This window comes from Cebus imitator, unplaced genomic scaffold, assembly GCF_001604975.1.
Source record: "Cebus imitator isolate Cc_AM_T3 unplaced genomic scaffold, Cebus_imitator-1.0 Scaffold410, whole genome shotgun sequence".
NCBI lineage: Eukaryota > Metazoa > Chordata > Mammalia > Primates > Cebidae > Cebus > Cebus imitator.
Genome location: NW_016107725.1, coordinates 1,165,546 through 1,178,449, shown reverse-complemented (window position 1 = coordinate 1,178,449; position 12,904 = coordinate 1,165,546). Strand labels below are relative to the sequence as shown.

General features: G+C 39.0%; 1 protein-coding gene across 1 annotated transcript; it reads right to left on the bottom strand.

Moving 5' to 3' along the window:
• Positions 1–2,090: 2,090 nt before the first annotated feature.
• On the bottom strand, positions 2,091–12,667 carry BCL2A1 (BCL2 related protein A1). The gene is given in 3 exon segments (XM_017509206.2): positions 2,091–2,379; positions 12,082–12,346; positions 12,348–12,667. Coding segments are annotated over 3 exon segments (507 nt in total). The 5' UTR covers positions 12,482–12,667; the 3' UTR covers positions 2,091–2,271.
• Between the last annotated feature and the right edge of the window lie 237 nt (positions 12,668–12,904).

Genomic DNA, 12,904 nt, shown 5'->3' with positions numbered 1-12,904 from the left:
TCTGACCTCAGCCTCCTGAAGTGCTGGGGTTACAGGTATGAGCCACCACACCCGGCTGGAGTGATTTTTATTTCTCTCATTTTGTATTTTTTCTTATTGTTTACATTGCTTCTGATGCATGTTAATCATTTTTCACAAAAATGCTTTCTTCTAAGTCAACTTCATTGAGACATTTATTGAAAGTAAAATGTGCCAGTTTTAAGTGTACATCTCTATGAGTATTGACAAATTTACACACCCATGTAACCACCACCACAATCAAGGTGAAGAGTATTTGTATCATGCCAGGAAAAGTTCTTTCTCAGTCAGCACACCCAGCCCCAGGCAACAACTGACCTGTTTTCTGACACTATATGTTGTTCTTTTTTGAGTTTCATACAAAGGAGATAATACAATATGTACTCTTATGACTGGCTTTTTTCACTCAACATGGTTTTGAGATTTATCTATTCTGTTGCATGTACCAGTAGTTCATTCCTTTTTATTGCTGAGTGACATTCTGTCTTATGGATATTCCAAAATGTGTTGATTCACTCCCCTGTTGGTGAACATTTGGGTTCCAGTTTGGGCTGCTATGAATAATAGGGGCATGCACTTTTATTTCTTTGGAGTAAATATCTGGGAGACGAATTCTGGCCATAAAAACCTTTTTTTTAAGTAAATTAATAAAACAAACAGCAAGGTGCAGTTTAAAAAACCAGGTCACAGACCAAATCAGAAATAGTTACTGATTTCCCAATGTTACATCACTAGAGAAGTAACTGCAGTTCAGAAACCAGATTTTGTGGTTTCTCATGTGAATTCCAGGTAATAGTGCCCATGTATGTACTTCCTGTTATAACCATCAGTGACTGTTCATTCCCATCACTCAGCTCGGATTAACACACAAAATGAATTAAAATTAAAAGCAGTTGGGGGTTGGGTGAGGCACTTGGAGGAAGAGAAGAAAAAAGGAAACACGTCTTACCCTGCTCCCAGTAGACATGAGTCTCAGATGGCATAGACAGTTGCCTGTCAGATGTGACTCCCTAAGTAAATCAGAGCTGCCTCTGCCAAAAATGCTCCTCCACTGATAGCCCCTGTGTCCTAATACCAACCGTTAAGAGTTATACCTCCTGGCCAGGCGCCATGGCTCACACCTATAATCCCAGCACTTTGGGACGCTGAGGCGGGTGAATCACCTGAGGTCAGGAGTTCGACACCAGACTGGCCAACATGGTGAAACCCAGTCTCTACTAAAAATACAAAAAATTAGTTGGGTGTGGTGGCGGGCGCCTGTTATCCTAGCTACTTGGGAGGCTGAGGCAGGAGAATCGCTTGAACTAGATAGATGGAGGTTGCGGTGAGCCGAGATTGCGCCACTGCACTCTAGCCTAGGCAACAAGAGCAAAACTCCATCTCAGAAAAAAAAAAAAATCATACCTCCTTGGTAAATTATTAATTAAGTGCCCAGTGAGAAGGTACATGGCCCAAGCTCTGGCTTCTTTATGGGATCTATCAACAGCTTCCAGGAAAGGGTTACACAAGCCACAGGGGGATTGTTTTGTAAGAGGAAGGGAAGGACAGAAAGATCTAGAACAAGGTATAGATGTCTCCTATTGCAATCAGATTTGCTGACCTAAAAACTAGAAAACAAGGTCTAACAAACTACATAATTTTCTAATCTGTTCGTATTTTTAAACAGTAGCTCCACATTGAGTCATTTAGCTCATTTTCTTTGTTCAGAATATCCCATATCCATGAACCCCAAATGGTAAGCCAGAGAGAGAAGGCTGGGAAGGAGGCATCAGTGGAAACTGTAAGCAGCCAGGGCCGCTGGGACCTGCAGAAGGCATGAGAAAGCAGGAAGGAAGGAGGGAAGAGGGAAGCGACCTGAGTCTGCCTCTAGCCTGTGTCTGCTTCCCGTGCAGTCTAGCTTAGGGACACAGAGAAGGACTTCTGAGTAATGAGCACACCTAAAGTGTCGGCCATGGGGCAGAAAAGACACTCCTTCCTGGTTGTCATCCTGTAATTTGTGCCTGTCTCCTGTGTTGAGCTTTACCCTTTGCCTGACTGTCCAGGCAGACCCGAGAAATTAAGACAAAATGGCATATAGAGAAAGATACAATTTATTCAATACATAGGGACAAAATTTCTGTAACTTGGGGAGGTCAAGTTATATCATCAAAGCTGTTAAACTTCTACTTTAAAAGTAGAAGTACGTGTTGACAATCATTTTCATAACAGTCAGGAAAATGAAGCTGGTTTCACAATATGGAGTGTCCTTTCTGGTCAATAGTATTGCTTCAAGAGAGATAGCATTTCACAGATCTTTCCTGTGACTTCTAGAAAAGTCATCCAGCCAGATTTAGGTTCAAACTTCTTTACAAAGCCATTTTCCTAGGAGAGAAAAAATTTAATGTTTTAAAAATCAATGGAGATTATGTTGGAATAAAAAGCAAAAATTATTTAAATAATGCAAACAGTTAATCTTCTACCCCTTCTACCTCTCTGAAGCAACAATATGTAACAGAAACAGTGTGATCTACATCTGTAATTTTAAAATTTTCGTAGCCATATCTTAAAAAGTAAAAAAATAGGTAAAACTTTTAAGATACATTTAGTGTTATTTTAATATGCACTCAGTATAAAATCATTAATGAGATACTCTTTTTTCGCAACCTTCTGAAATCCAATGAGTATTTAGTACTTACAGCACATCTTAATTCAGACTAGCCACATTTCACTACCATAGTGGACAAGAAGCACAGCTCTAGAGGATAGAATGCCTTTTTTTTTTCCTTGTTCAATCGTCCAGCATTGATTTAAATGCACTTATATTTGTAATATAAATTACTTTATATTGTAAGCTGCATTGTATTGAAAATCAGGAGAACTCACAGTAAATCCAGATTAAATCAGTGCCTCTGAAAAGGTTGATGGTTTTGAGGAAAGAGACCCAGGCATCTGGGATCACCTCCCTCTTGACTTCCACAATGCATTTCAATAGAAGAACAAGCAGGCCAACTGGCACCTCCTGAATGACCTTCCTGTAAATAACACGCTTGGTATTGGGGAAACTCTACAGAAGACACTGTTTTTACTTAAAACAAAATCAAACCCCCACCCCACTCCTCCATGTGGAGACCAGAGCCTTTTCACATGTGATTTCTAAAGCTGTAAACCCAGAAACCCTTTCATATGTGATTTCTAAAGCTGTAAATCCAAAACCCTTTCACTTGTGATTTCTAAGACTATAAACCTAAGATTCTTCCACGTGTAATATCTAGAGTGTAAGCCTATATAAAAGCAGAACCTTCCTTTGTTAGACAACTCATTGCCTGGCTCCCAGCCATAATAGACCCCTCCCTTCCCCATTCAGTGTTTGAGAGCTCTATTTCTCTCGGCCACTCCTGCTACAGTTTCTTTTAAAATCTACTCTCTTTGTGATCAGACATAGTTTTAAAAATATAGGATAATCCAATTAACTGGAAATTTTATTTAGTTAATTTACAATCTATATTCATAGAATCCTCACTGAAAAGCATCTCTGAGATCATCTAGCCTGAAGCCCTCCCTTATTTTAACAAATGAGGAAATTGAGGCCCAGAAAAAAATAATAAGTTATCTAAGATTAGCCACCTCCTTGTGCCTGGACCGGGATTAGAATGCAAACACCCTACTTCTTTCCACTCCATACATTTCCAGGCAAGTGCCAAAGGAATTAGAAAATTGTTTAAAAATTTTTTTCAAATGGTCATCTGGCAAACATTTACATCTACATCTTACAGGTTCCAGAATCTGGGGCTACAAATGCCTGCAAGTAGCTCAGAGCCTGGTGTGATGAATACTGAAACATAAACCAAGCACAACTCCTCCGTAGTTGGGAGAGACTCAAGAGCTCTGCAGTGCCTTGGAATCATTTATGAGCATCACTGGCAGAGCAGATGTATACCACCAGCCAGCGGGACTTTCCACTTGACAGATTGCCTAAGAAAGCCATTTTCTGCCTACATGTTAAATGTGGATTGTGCTCTGAGACATGCTGTCATGCCCTGACAAAGAAGGAAACTGCCCCCTCTCTTCTTCCTCTTTCCCTCCTGCCAGCACATGCCCATAGATTTCCCATACACTCTCAGAAGGTGTCCACTTCATTACAGTCCTTCCTAGAATTTTCATAAAGCCCATGTTTTGTGAGTATAATGAGGCCCTCTGAAATGATTTTTATTATTATGACAACAATCACTGTCTATGAACAGTTAACCTGTCATCATGCACATCATTATCTAAAGAAAGGACAGTGAACAAAGAAAAACATTGATGACTTCAGCCAGATGAAGATTAAAATTTTTTTTAACTATGAAAAATTAAAATTAAGAAGAACAATGGACTAGGAAAATATTTACATATACCATGAAAGAATTCATTCAAAGATAAGAGAAAATCCTCAGGCTCTTAATAGTTAAGTTTAAAAGGGAAAGACCACTAAAGAGAGAAATATAAATCATTAACAAGTATGTGGAAAAACAGTAAGAGCAGTTAAAGAAATGTACTTTGAACACAGCCTTACTGTTTTTTAGACCTATTATATTGGCTTTGTTATTTTATGCCTATCAAACCCTCAAAATTATTAATAGTACCACCCATGTTGATAAGTTTGTTGTGACATTGTTCCATTGATATAATACTTTTGGAAAGAAAATATGTTTTCCAATATGCTAGAGTATTGTAATTACACACATATCTTATAAACCAGTCATTCCACTATTAGAAATTTATCATGAGGCAGTCTTCTAAAATATTGGAGGGTAGGGGGCACCAGAGAAACACCAATGCTTCAGTATTGAAGCATTATATCTAAAAGGGGAAAACTCAAAAAAAAAAAAAAAAGAATTGTCTAACAATTGGGAATTGGTTAAGTAAATTATGGTATAACAAATTAATGCAATATTCTGTAGAGATTAAAAATGTCTAATGCTAACATGAAATATGTGAGACAGTGTTGAAAATATTTATAATATAATGACACACGAAAAAACTCTTCTGTATACCCTAATTATAATTTCATATAATGTCTGCATGTGGATATGTTAGGGTGATGGGAGTAATTTTTCTTCCTTTCAAAAATGTTATTTTCAAATATATTTTCTTTAATGATGCTATTTGTATCTTAAAACCATTATATAAAAATAAATATACAAATAAGGATTCAATATCCTATCAGTAATGTAGTAGTAAATAAGCATTGTTCAGGCCTTATTATTTCTAAGAATAGTGATAGTTTGTTAAATTCACCTACCTTGGTTTCAAGGAAGCCTGAAGCATAAAATGATATGCTGTATAACTAATGCAAAGAAAATCAGAACCTCAGAATTTTTTTTAAAATATATATTTTATTGCATTTTAAGTTCTGGGGTACATGTGAAGAACATGCTGGATTGTTGCATAGGTACATACATGGCAGTGTGGTTTGCTGCCTCCATCCTCTTAGAACCTCAGAATTTTTAAAGATACAGGCAGCCAGGTGCGGTGGCTCAAGCCTGTAATCCTAGCACTTTGGGAGGCTGAGGTAGGAGAATTGCTTGAGCCCTGTAGGTTGAGGGTGCAGTGAGCCAAGATCGTGCCATTGCACTCCAGCCTGGGTGACAGAATAAAACCCTGTTTCAAAAAACAAAAACAAAAAGATACCGGCAGATACTATGATGTTACTCCCACTTCTCTAAAGACTATTTATTTATTCAGGAAATATTCATTGAGCATTGGTCACATGCCAGGCAGCATTTACAGCACTGGAAACACAGCGGTGAACAAAGCATATAGGATCCCTGCCCTCACTAAGCCGATATTCTCATGCAGACACAGACAGTAAACAGATAAGTAAATATATGTACAATGTCCAGTCATGAAAACTATTAGGAAGGCAATAAAGTTGGGTAGGGAGACAGAGAGCAGCAGTGGTACTTTCTCAGATGGGGTGATCAAGGAAGACTTCTCTGAGGAGGCAACCTTGGAATGGAGAGCTAAGCAAAAAGAAGGGGGAAGTCAGGCCGACTTCCGGTGGAAAATTATTCCAGGCAGAGGGAACAGCAAGTGCAGAGGCCTTGAGGGTGGGATGTGCTCAGCTTATCCAAGGAGGCTAGAGCTATGAGAACATGGAAGAGTTCATAGAAAATGAGATTCGAGAGGCAGTTAGAGGCTAGATTATGTAGGGCTTTGAGTACCACAGTCAGAATTTCGTGCTTTTGTTCCCAGGGTGAAGGGGCAGCTTAGAGTTATGATTAGGCCAAGACATGATCTAATTGAAGTTTTAAAAATATCGCTGTGGCTGCTATGTGTAGAAGAAATTATAGCAGATAAAGGATGGAACCATGAAGTCCACCAGGAGGCTACCCACAGAGTCACGTGAGAGAGAAGGTGGCCTAGATGCCCAGGGGATTACAGCATTTCAAAGGGGCAGCCGGGAAGATGTCTGATGGGCGGATGTGGGCTGTGAGAGGCAGGAGTCCAGGCTGACTCCCAGGGTAGAGAACTGGCCCTTGGAGAGCTTGACGGGGCCTCAGGAGAGGTGCTTTCTCTCAGTCCTGTGTCAGCATCATGCATTTTTGCCTGACTTGAGGGTCATTTATTTTTCACTAAATGATTTTAAAATCTCAAGTAAAAATTCAAAAGAAATAGAAGAATTTGGCCCCCGAATTTACTTAATCAAAGGACATATATGAATCCTTAAGATGGTGTTACCTCACTGCTAGATCTTTATACCTTTCAGAAATGCCTTTGAAAAAGTGAATGCTTAATCATCTCCATGTCTCTGTGTACCCATTTATTTGGCCTCAAATTGACCAGGCTATTATTTAGAGTAACAGGATAACAAAGAAAAAAAAAAAACCCTCTTGGCCTAACTGTATGACCCAAGGTTTAAAATTGTGGTTACTTGGAAAGCACCAACTCTGACTGTACATCTACTTTCAGAAGAGCTAAGAATTACATATTTAAACTTCCTGTAATTTCCCACATAACCCTCATGGTTGAATAGTATTTGACAGTTTGCAAAGCACTTTATTACAAAACGTGTTTTATAATCATTTAGATTTCCTTTAAAGGTAGGTAATACTGTTTTCATTAAATATTATAGATATAATAAGTTATCGTACATCCTATCATATTATTATATACATTATATAAGGAATCTGAGTCTCAATGTACCTCAGTAACTTACCCAAGGTTATACCTCTAGTGAGTAAGAAAACCAGAGTTCAAATCTCCAGTTCCAGTGTTGCTTCATTGAATCATTTCATCAGCAAATATTTGTTGTCACCTTCTATGCGATAGGTCCTATGTATGAGGTATACAGTGATGCATTTAGTAGACATGATTTCTCCCAGGTGGAGCTGAGAGCCAAGCATTCTTTCTATTCCCCCAGCATATACAGAGGAGAATGCCTCACTGAAGAGGAAGAAAGAGCCACCTGGTTCAAAAGGAAGGGTGATCTCAAGGGAAGACAGGAGTTTCACCTCAAGACCATTCTAATGTTTTTTTGTTTGTTTGTTTGTTTTTAAGGTGGGGTTTCACCATGATGGCCAGGCTGGTCTTGAACTCCTGACCTCAGGTGATCTACCCACCTCGGCCCCCCAAAGTGCTAGGATTACAGGCGTGAGCCACCACGTGCGGCCCTAATGGTTTTTAAGAGCCATCCTTTCCTCATGAATGCAGAAGGTAGCCAAATGGCACTAGCTTCCCTATCAGATCTTGTGAGAGCCCATCCTTTCTCAGCCCTTCAAATTAGTAGAGGGGACAGGAGGAAATCATGGTAAATGTGGAAGAAAAGAAAAAGAAAGATGAGACGCCACAAACAAAAGAAGGCAGGAAAACAGGCAGACAGGCAGAAAGGCAGGCAAGACAGGCTGATAAAACGGAGAAAGAGAACAGGGAAAGAGATTAGGAGTCCCATTACTGATAAACCAGTCTTGTTTCTTCCCATTAGGGGATCTGTTTTACATGATAATTAATATCTAACTATATTTGATCATACAATTTATGGAGACTAAATGTAGTCAGATTCACTCAATGGAAGCTAGGTAATGCTACTACCGACAGCAACAATCCTAAACTTGTATTGAGTACTCATTTTCAGGAATTGTTCCAAGTGCTTTGCATATATTAACTGATTTAATCCTTATACCAGTCCCAGGACATAGGTTGCAATATTTTCCTGTTTTTACAGATGAGGAAACAAGGCTTAGGGAAGTTAAGCAACTTGTGCAATTCACACAGGTAGTAAGCATTCAAGTCCAAAAATGAAGCCAGGTTGATCTGATTCTGAGTTGGTGCTCTGAACATCTATGCTGTGCTCACATTCTGTTGTTGTTGTTGTTGTTGTTTTGAGACAGTCATTCTGTCACCCAGGCTGGAGTGCAATGGCTCACTGCAACCTCTGCCTCCCAGGTTCAAGTGATTCTCCTGCCTCAGCCTCCCAAGTAGCTGGGATTCTAGGCACCTGTCACTATGCCCTGCTAATTTTGTATATTTAGTAGAGATGGGGTTTCACCATCTTAGCCAGGCTGGTCTCAAACTCTTGACCTCAGGTGATCTGCCCACCTTGGCCTCCCAAAGCATTGGGATTACAGGGGTGAGCCACCATGCCTGGCACATACTGCATTCTTAATTCAAAGTTTTCATAAAGTCTCTGGGCATTTTTAAACTTTAATTAAATTATAGACTGTGTGTTTTATGATCAGTGATTTCTTGAGAGTTTTTTCAGGCAGGTAGAAAGTGAGAAACTGGTATTCTCATCTTAATAAAGTTGAGAGTGCCTCCTCTACTCTTACCTCTTCTTCTGGGCCACTGACTCTACTAGCATAAGCATGAGACTGTGCCATTTCCCCTGAAATGAATCATTCAAGAGTAAATTCATTCATTTGAGCAGATTTGTCAACATCACTATGAAAAGAAGGTAACAGCTTTCCCATGCCAGTTTGCACTGACTCAAAAAAGCTCTGCCTGTCATGAACAGAACCAATGTCTCATCTGAGCTGAAATGACATCTTAGAGTGTTTGTTTCATTTCTACAACCTGAACTGTTCAGGTGTTTAAAAAAAAAAAAAAAAAACTTGGAAACATTAGAAAGGCTGAGTGTGTGCGTGTGTGGGCAATGTGTGTATTGTATCTACACCTGTTTACGTCTGTATCACCCTCCAAAAATGAGGGCACTGCGAGAAATTCTCAGAGACAATTCCATACTAACAATGAGTTCCAGGAGCTCACAAATTTTATTGTGACGAAGTTAAATTTTTAAGTAACATGCATTCACCGTCTGCGTGTTCCAAGTTCTATGCTAGGCTTTGGGAATACAGTCCAAGCCCACATAGAGCCTGCAAACTAGTAGAGTATTTCTCTACAAGCTCATATGTGGTCTTCTGTGCTAGAGAACATTTGTCTTCACCTGAAATGTACATAGTGCAGCTGAAATTTCCACCAGTCCTTCAGTATAGCCTCCCACAGCCAATCAGAAGGAAACATGACAAAACAGTTCACATGCTTCGCCCAGCCTCAGTCACGCTGAGTTAGAAAGAACTAAGTTCCAGGAACAAGATGATTGAGAAAGGGGAGTAGCTGCGGTAAGGTCTATCATGCAGGAAGACCTTGAACAAAATAAAAAAGGCATCAAGTAAAAGATCAATAAATTTGATTACGACAAAGTTGTAAACGTTTGTAATGACCAAAGGCATCGCTAGCTTTAAAGGATAATCAGCAAAATTGAAGATATCTGCCACATATATAAAAATAATTTGGCTCACACCTATAATCCCAGCACGTTGGGAGGCTGAGGGGAGGATCACACGAGGTCAGGAGTTCGAGACCAGCCTGACCAACATGGTGAAATCACGTTTCTACTAAAAATACAAAATTATCTGGGTGTAGTGGCACATGCCTGTAATCCCAGCTACTTGGGAGGCTGAGGCAGGAGAATCGCTTGAACCCAGGAAGCAGAGGTTGCAGTGAGCTGAGATCACGCCATTGCACTCCAGCCTGGGAAACAAGAGTGAAACTCTGCCTCAAATAATTTAAATAATAATAATTTGTATCCATAATATTCAAAGAATTCCTACAAATCAATAAGAAAAAGACAATAGGAAAATGGGCAAAGGATGTAAACAGGCAATTCCCTGCGTAATACTTACGAATGATCCATTAATATACGAAAAGATGCTCAAAATGGAAAAACATTTCACCTTACTAGAAATCAAGAAAATGAGAATTAGGCGGAGCATGGTGGCTCACGCCTGTAATCCTGGCACTTTGGGAGGCTGAGGCAGGCAGATCATGAGGTCTGGAGATCAAGACCATCCTGGCCAACATGGTGAAACTCCCGTCTCTACTAAAAATACAAAAAATTAGCCAGGTGTGGCAGCACACACCTGCAATCCCAGCTACTTGGGAGGTTGAGGCAGGAGAATTGCTTGAACCCAGGAGGCAGAGATTGCAGTGAGCCAAGATCGCGCCACTGCATTACAGCCTGGGTGACAATGTGAGACTCCATCTCAAAAAAGAAAATGAGAATTAAAACAAGATAAACTCTATTCTTTTAGCCCAACAAATGAAGGAAATTATGACAAATTGCAACAACCTAATGTTAGTCAGCTGGGGTGGGGGTACTGTTAGATAACTCTAACAACCTGCTGAGGGGAGTGTCACTTGCTAGACTTGGTAGACACACTCTGGAGGGCAAGGACCTAGTTAATTAAAAAATGTATATACACCATAACCCAGAATTTATAACCCAACATCCACCCTAGAAAAATACACACATGCACAAGGGAACATATATGTAAAATGATAGCCAATAAAGCATCGTGTGTGATAGCAAACTCGAAATAACCTCAACAGCTATCAACTGGAAATGGCCAAATACTCTACAGTATTTACATACAAAGAATATACACAGCACTCTTAATAATACTATTTTAAATAGCTCTGAGTAAAAAAAAAAGTTGCAGAATTAGTGCCATATACTATTTTTACATATACACATGTAAAAATATGTATGCAAAATGTATATTATATGTAAAAAATTTATGTGTATATGTAAAAAAGTATATATGTTATATGTTTTATGTGTTATATGGTATAACATATATGTTATGTAAAACATAAGCACACGTACATTTTACATAAAACTTTTTTTACAAAAGTTTTTTTACAAAGAAGTATTGATTATTTTCTATGGGTATATTCAGTAGGCATGTTTTGCATGCAAAATAATTGATAACAGTGGTTACCTCTTGGGAGAGGTGAAGGCCAGGAATTAGGGGTTTGAGAGAGGATCCATGGAGATTTAAGGGCTTTAAAAAATAATCATTAATTATATTGGGATATAAAGGAAAGCATATACATCCAGATGTGTCAGGCTTTTTACCAACATGTTTCAACAAAGGCCCCTACACAGCCTTGGCTTTTTGAGGCACTGTTAATAAAGTGAGTTTTTATTTGAAAATTCTTAGATAAAGGTTCTTGCTGGTGGTACAGTACATTATGTTTTAATCAACAAACCTCAACAGCCCAGAATTTGTTAGTAACAATTTGTTATATATTATCAATATCAATTTGTTATGTATTAGTAAACTGAAAAACATCAATTTGTAAGCAAGAACTTTAAAAAATGTACACCTGCCTTTTGCAACCTCATAAATACCTAAAAATAACAGCATCTAATAGCAACTCTTTCTGTACTGATTGTAGAAATGTCCTCACTGTCTGTACCGTCAGGACAACCTTAGCAAAGCTAAGTACTAGATTACATGTGAGCACTGCTGATTCTGAAGCTGCATGAGAGAGGAGATTTATTAGTGCCCAAGCCTCACTACTGTAATTTATACTGTTAAAAATAAAAACTGGAAACACAAGTGCTTTCCAACTATAAAATTCAAGTTCAAGGATTCATTGGAAATAAGCCAGAAGCTAGAATTTTATTTTAAAAATGAACTCAAACCACCCAAGGAAAATAGTATTCTTGGGTAAATGTTTTGTTGTTGTTTTAATTAGCAAGGACATTCTCGATTTCTATTTCACAGTAAAGAACAATGAAGAATTTTCCATCACACATACCCAGCCTCCGTTTTGTCTTATCCATTCTCCTGTGTTATTCATTATGTACTCAGCAACAAAATACGAAATCTCCTTATAAGTATCCACATCCGGGGCAATTCGCTCTTGTAGAAGTTTCTTGATGAGAATACCTTCAAATGCAAATATGGTTACAATTCTTCCCCAGTTAATAATGCCATCTTCAAATTCCGTTTCCATCACTTGACTGAATATCGTTCTGGCATTATCTATGGACACAATATTAACATTGTCCAAGCATGGCTTTTTGGACTGAGAATGCAACCTTTTGTAGCACTCTGGACGTTTTGCTTGGACCCGTTCCAGATTGTGGTATCTGCAGGACGTACCACAGATAGTCCTGAGTTAGATTGTGAATATATCCAAATTCACTGTCTGTCATCTTCTGCCTGGTGGAGAGCAAAGTCTTGAGCTGGCTCACCTTGAAGCTGTTGAGGCAATTTGACGAGAATGCTCACTGAGCTTGGCTGAGTTATGACACATGATGACACGTGGAGGATGGTGGAATTTCTGTTTGCATCACCTTATAGTATCCTTCCTCCTAGTCACTTTCATGCGTAGGCTGTTTAATGTCGTGCGTGAAAGAGAAAGTTTAAAATGTGAAAGAGGAAAATGTTTCGGAGAGGCCACTTCCTCATCCTGTGATTAATTCAGCTTTACAAGTCTTAAGTGCAGGGTGTGGAGAAATTAGAATCCTTGTACGTTGCAGGTGGGAATGTGAAATGGGGCAACCTCTATGAAAAGGTTGGCAACTTCTCAAAAAGTTAAATACAGAATTATCAAAAGACCCAGCAATTCCATTCAT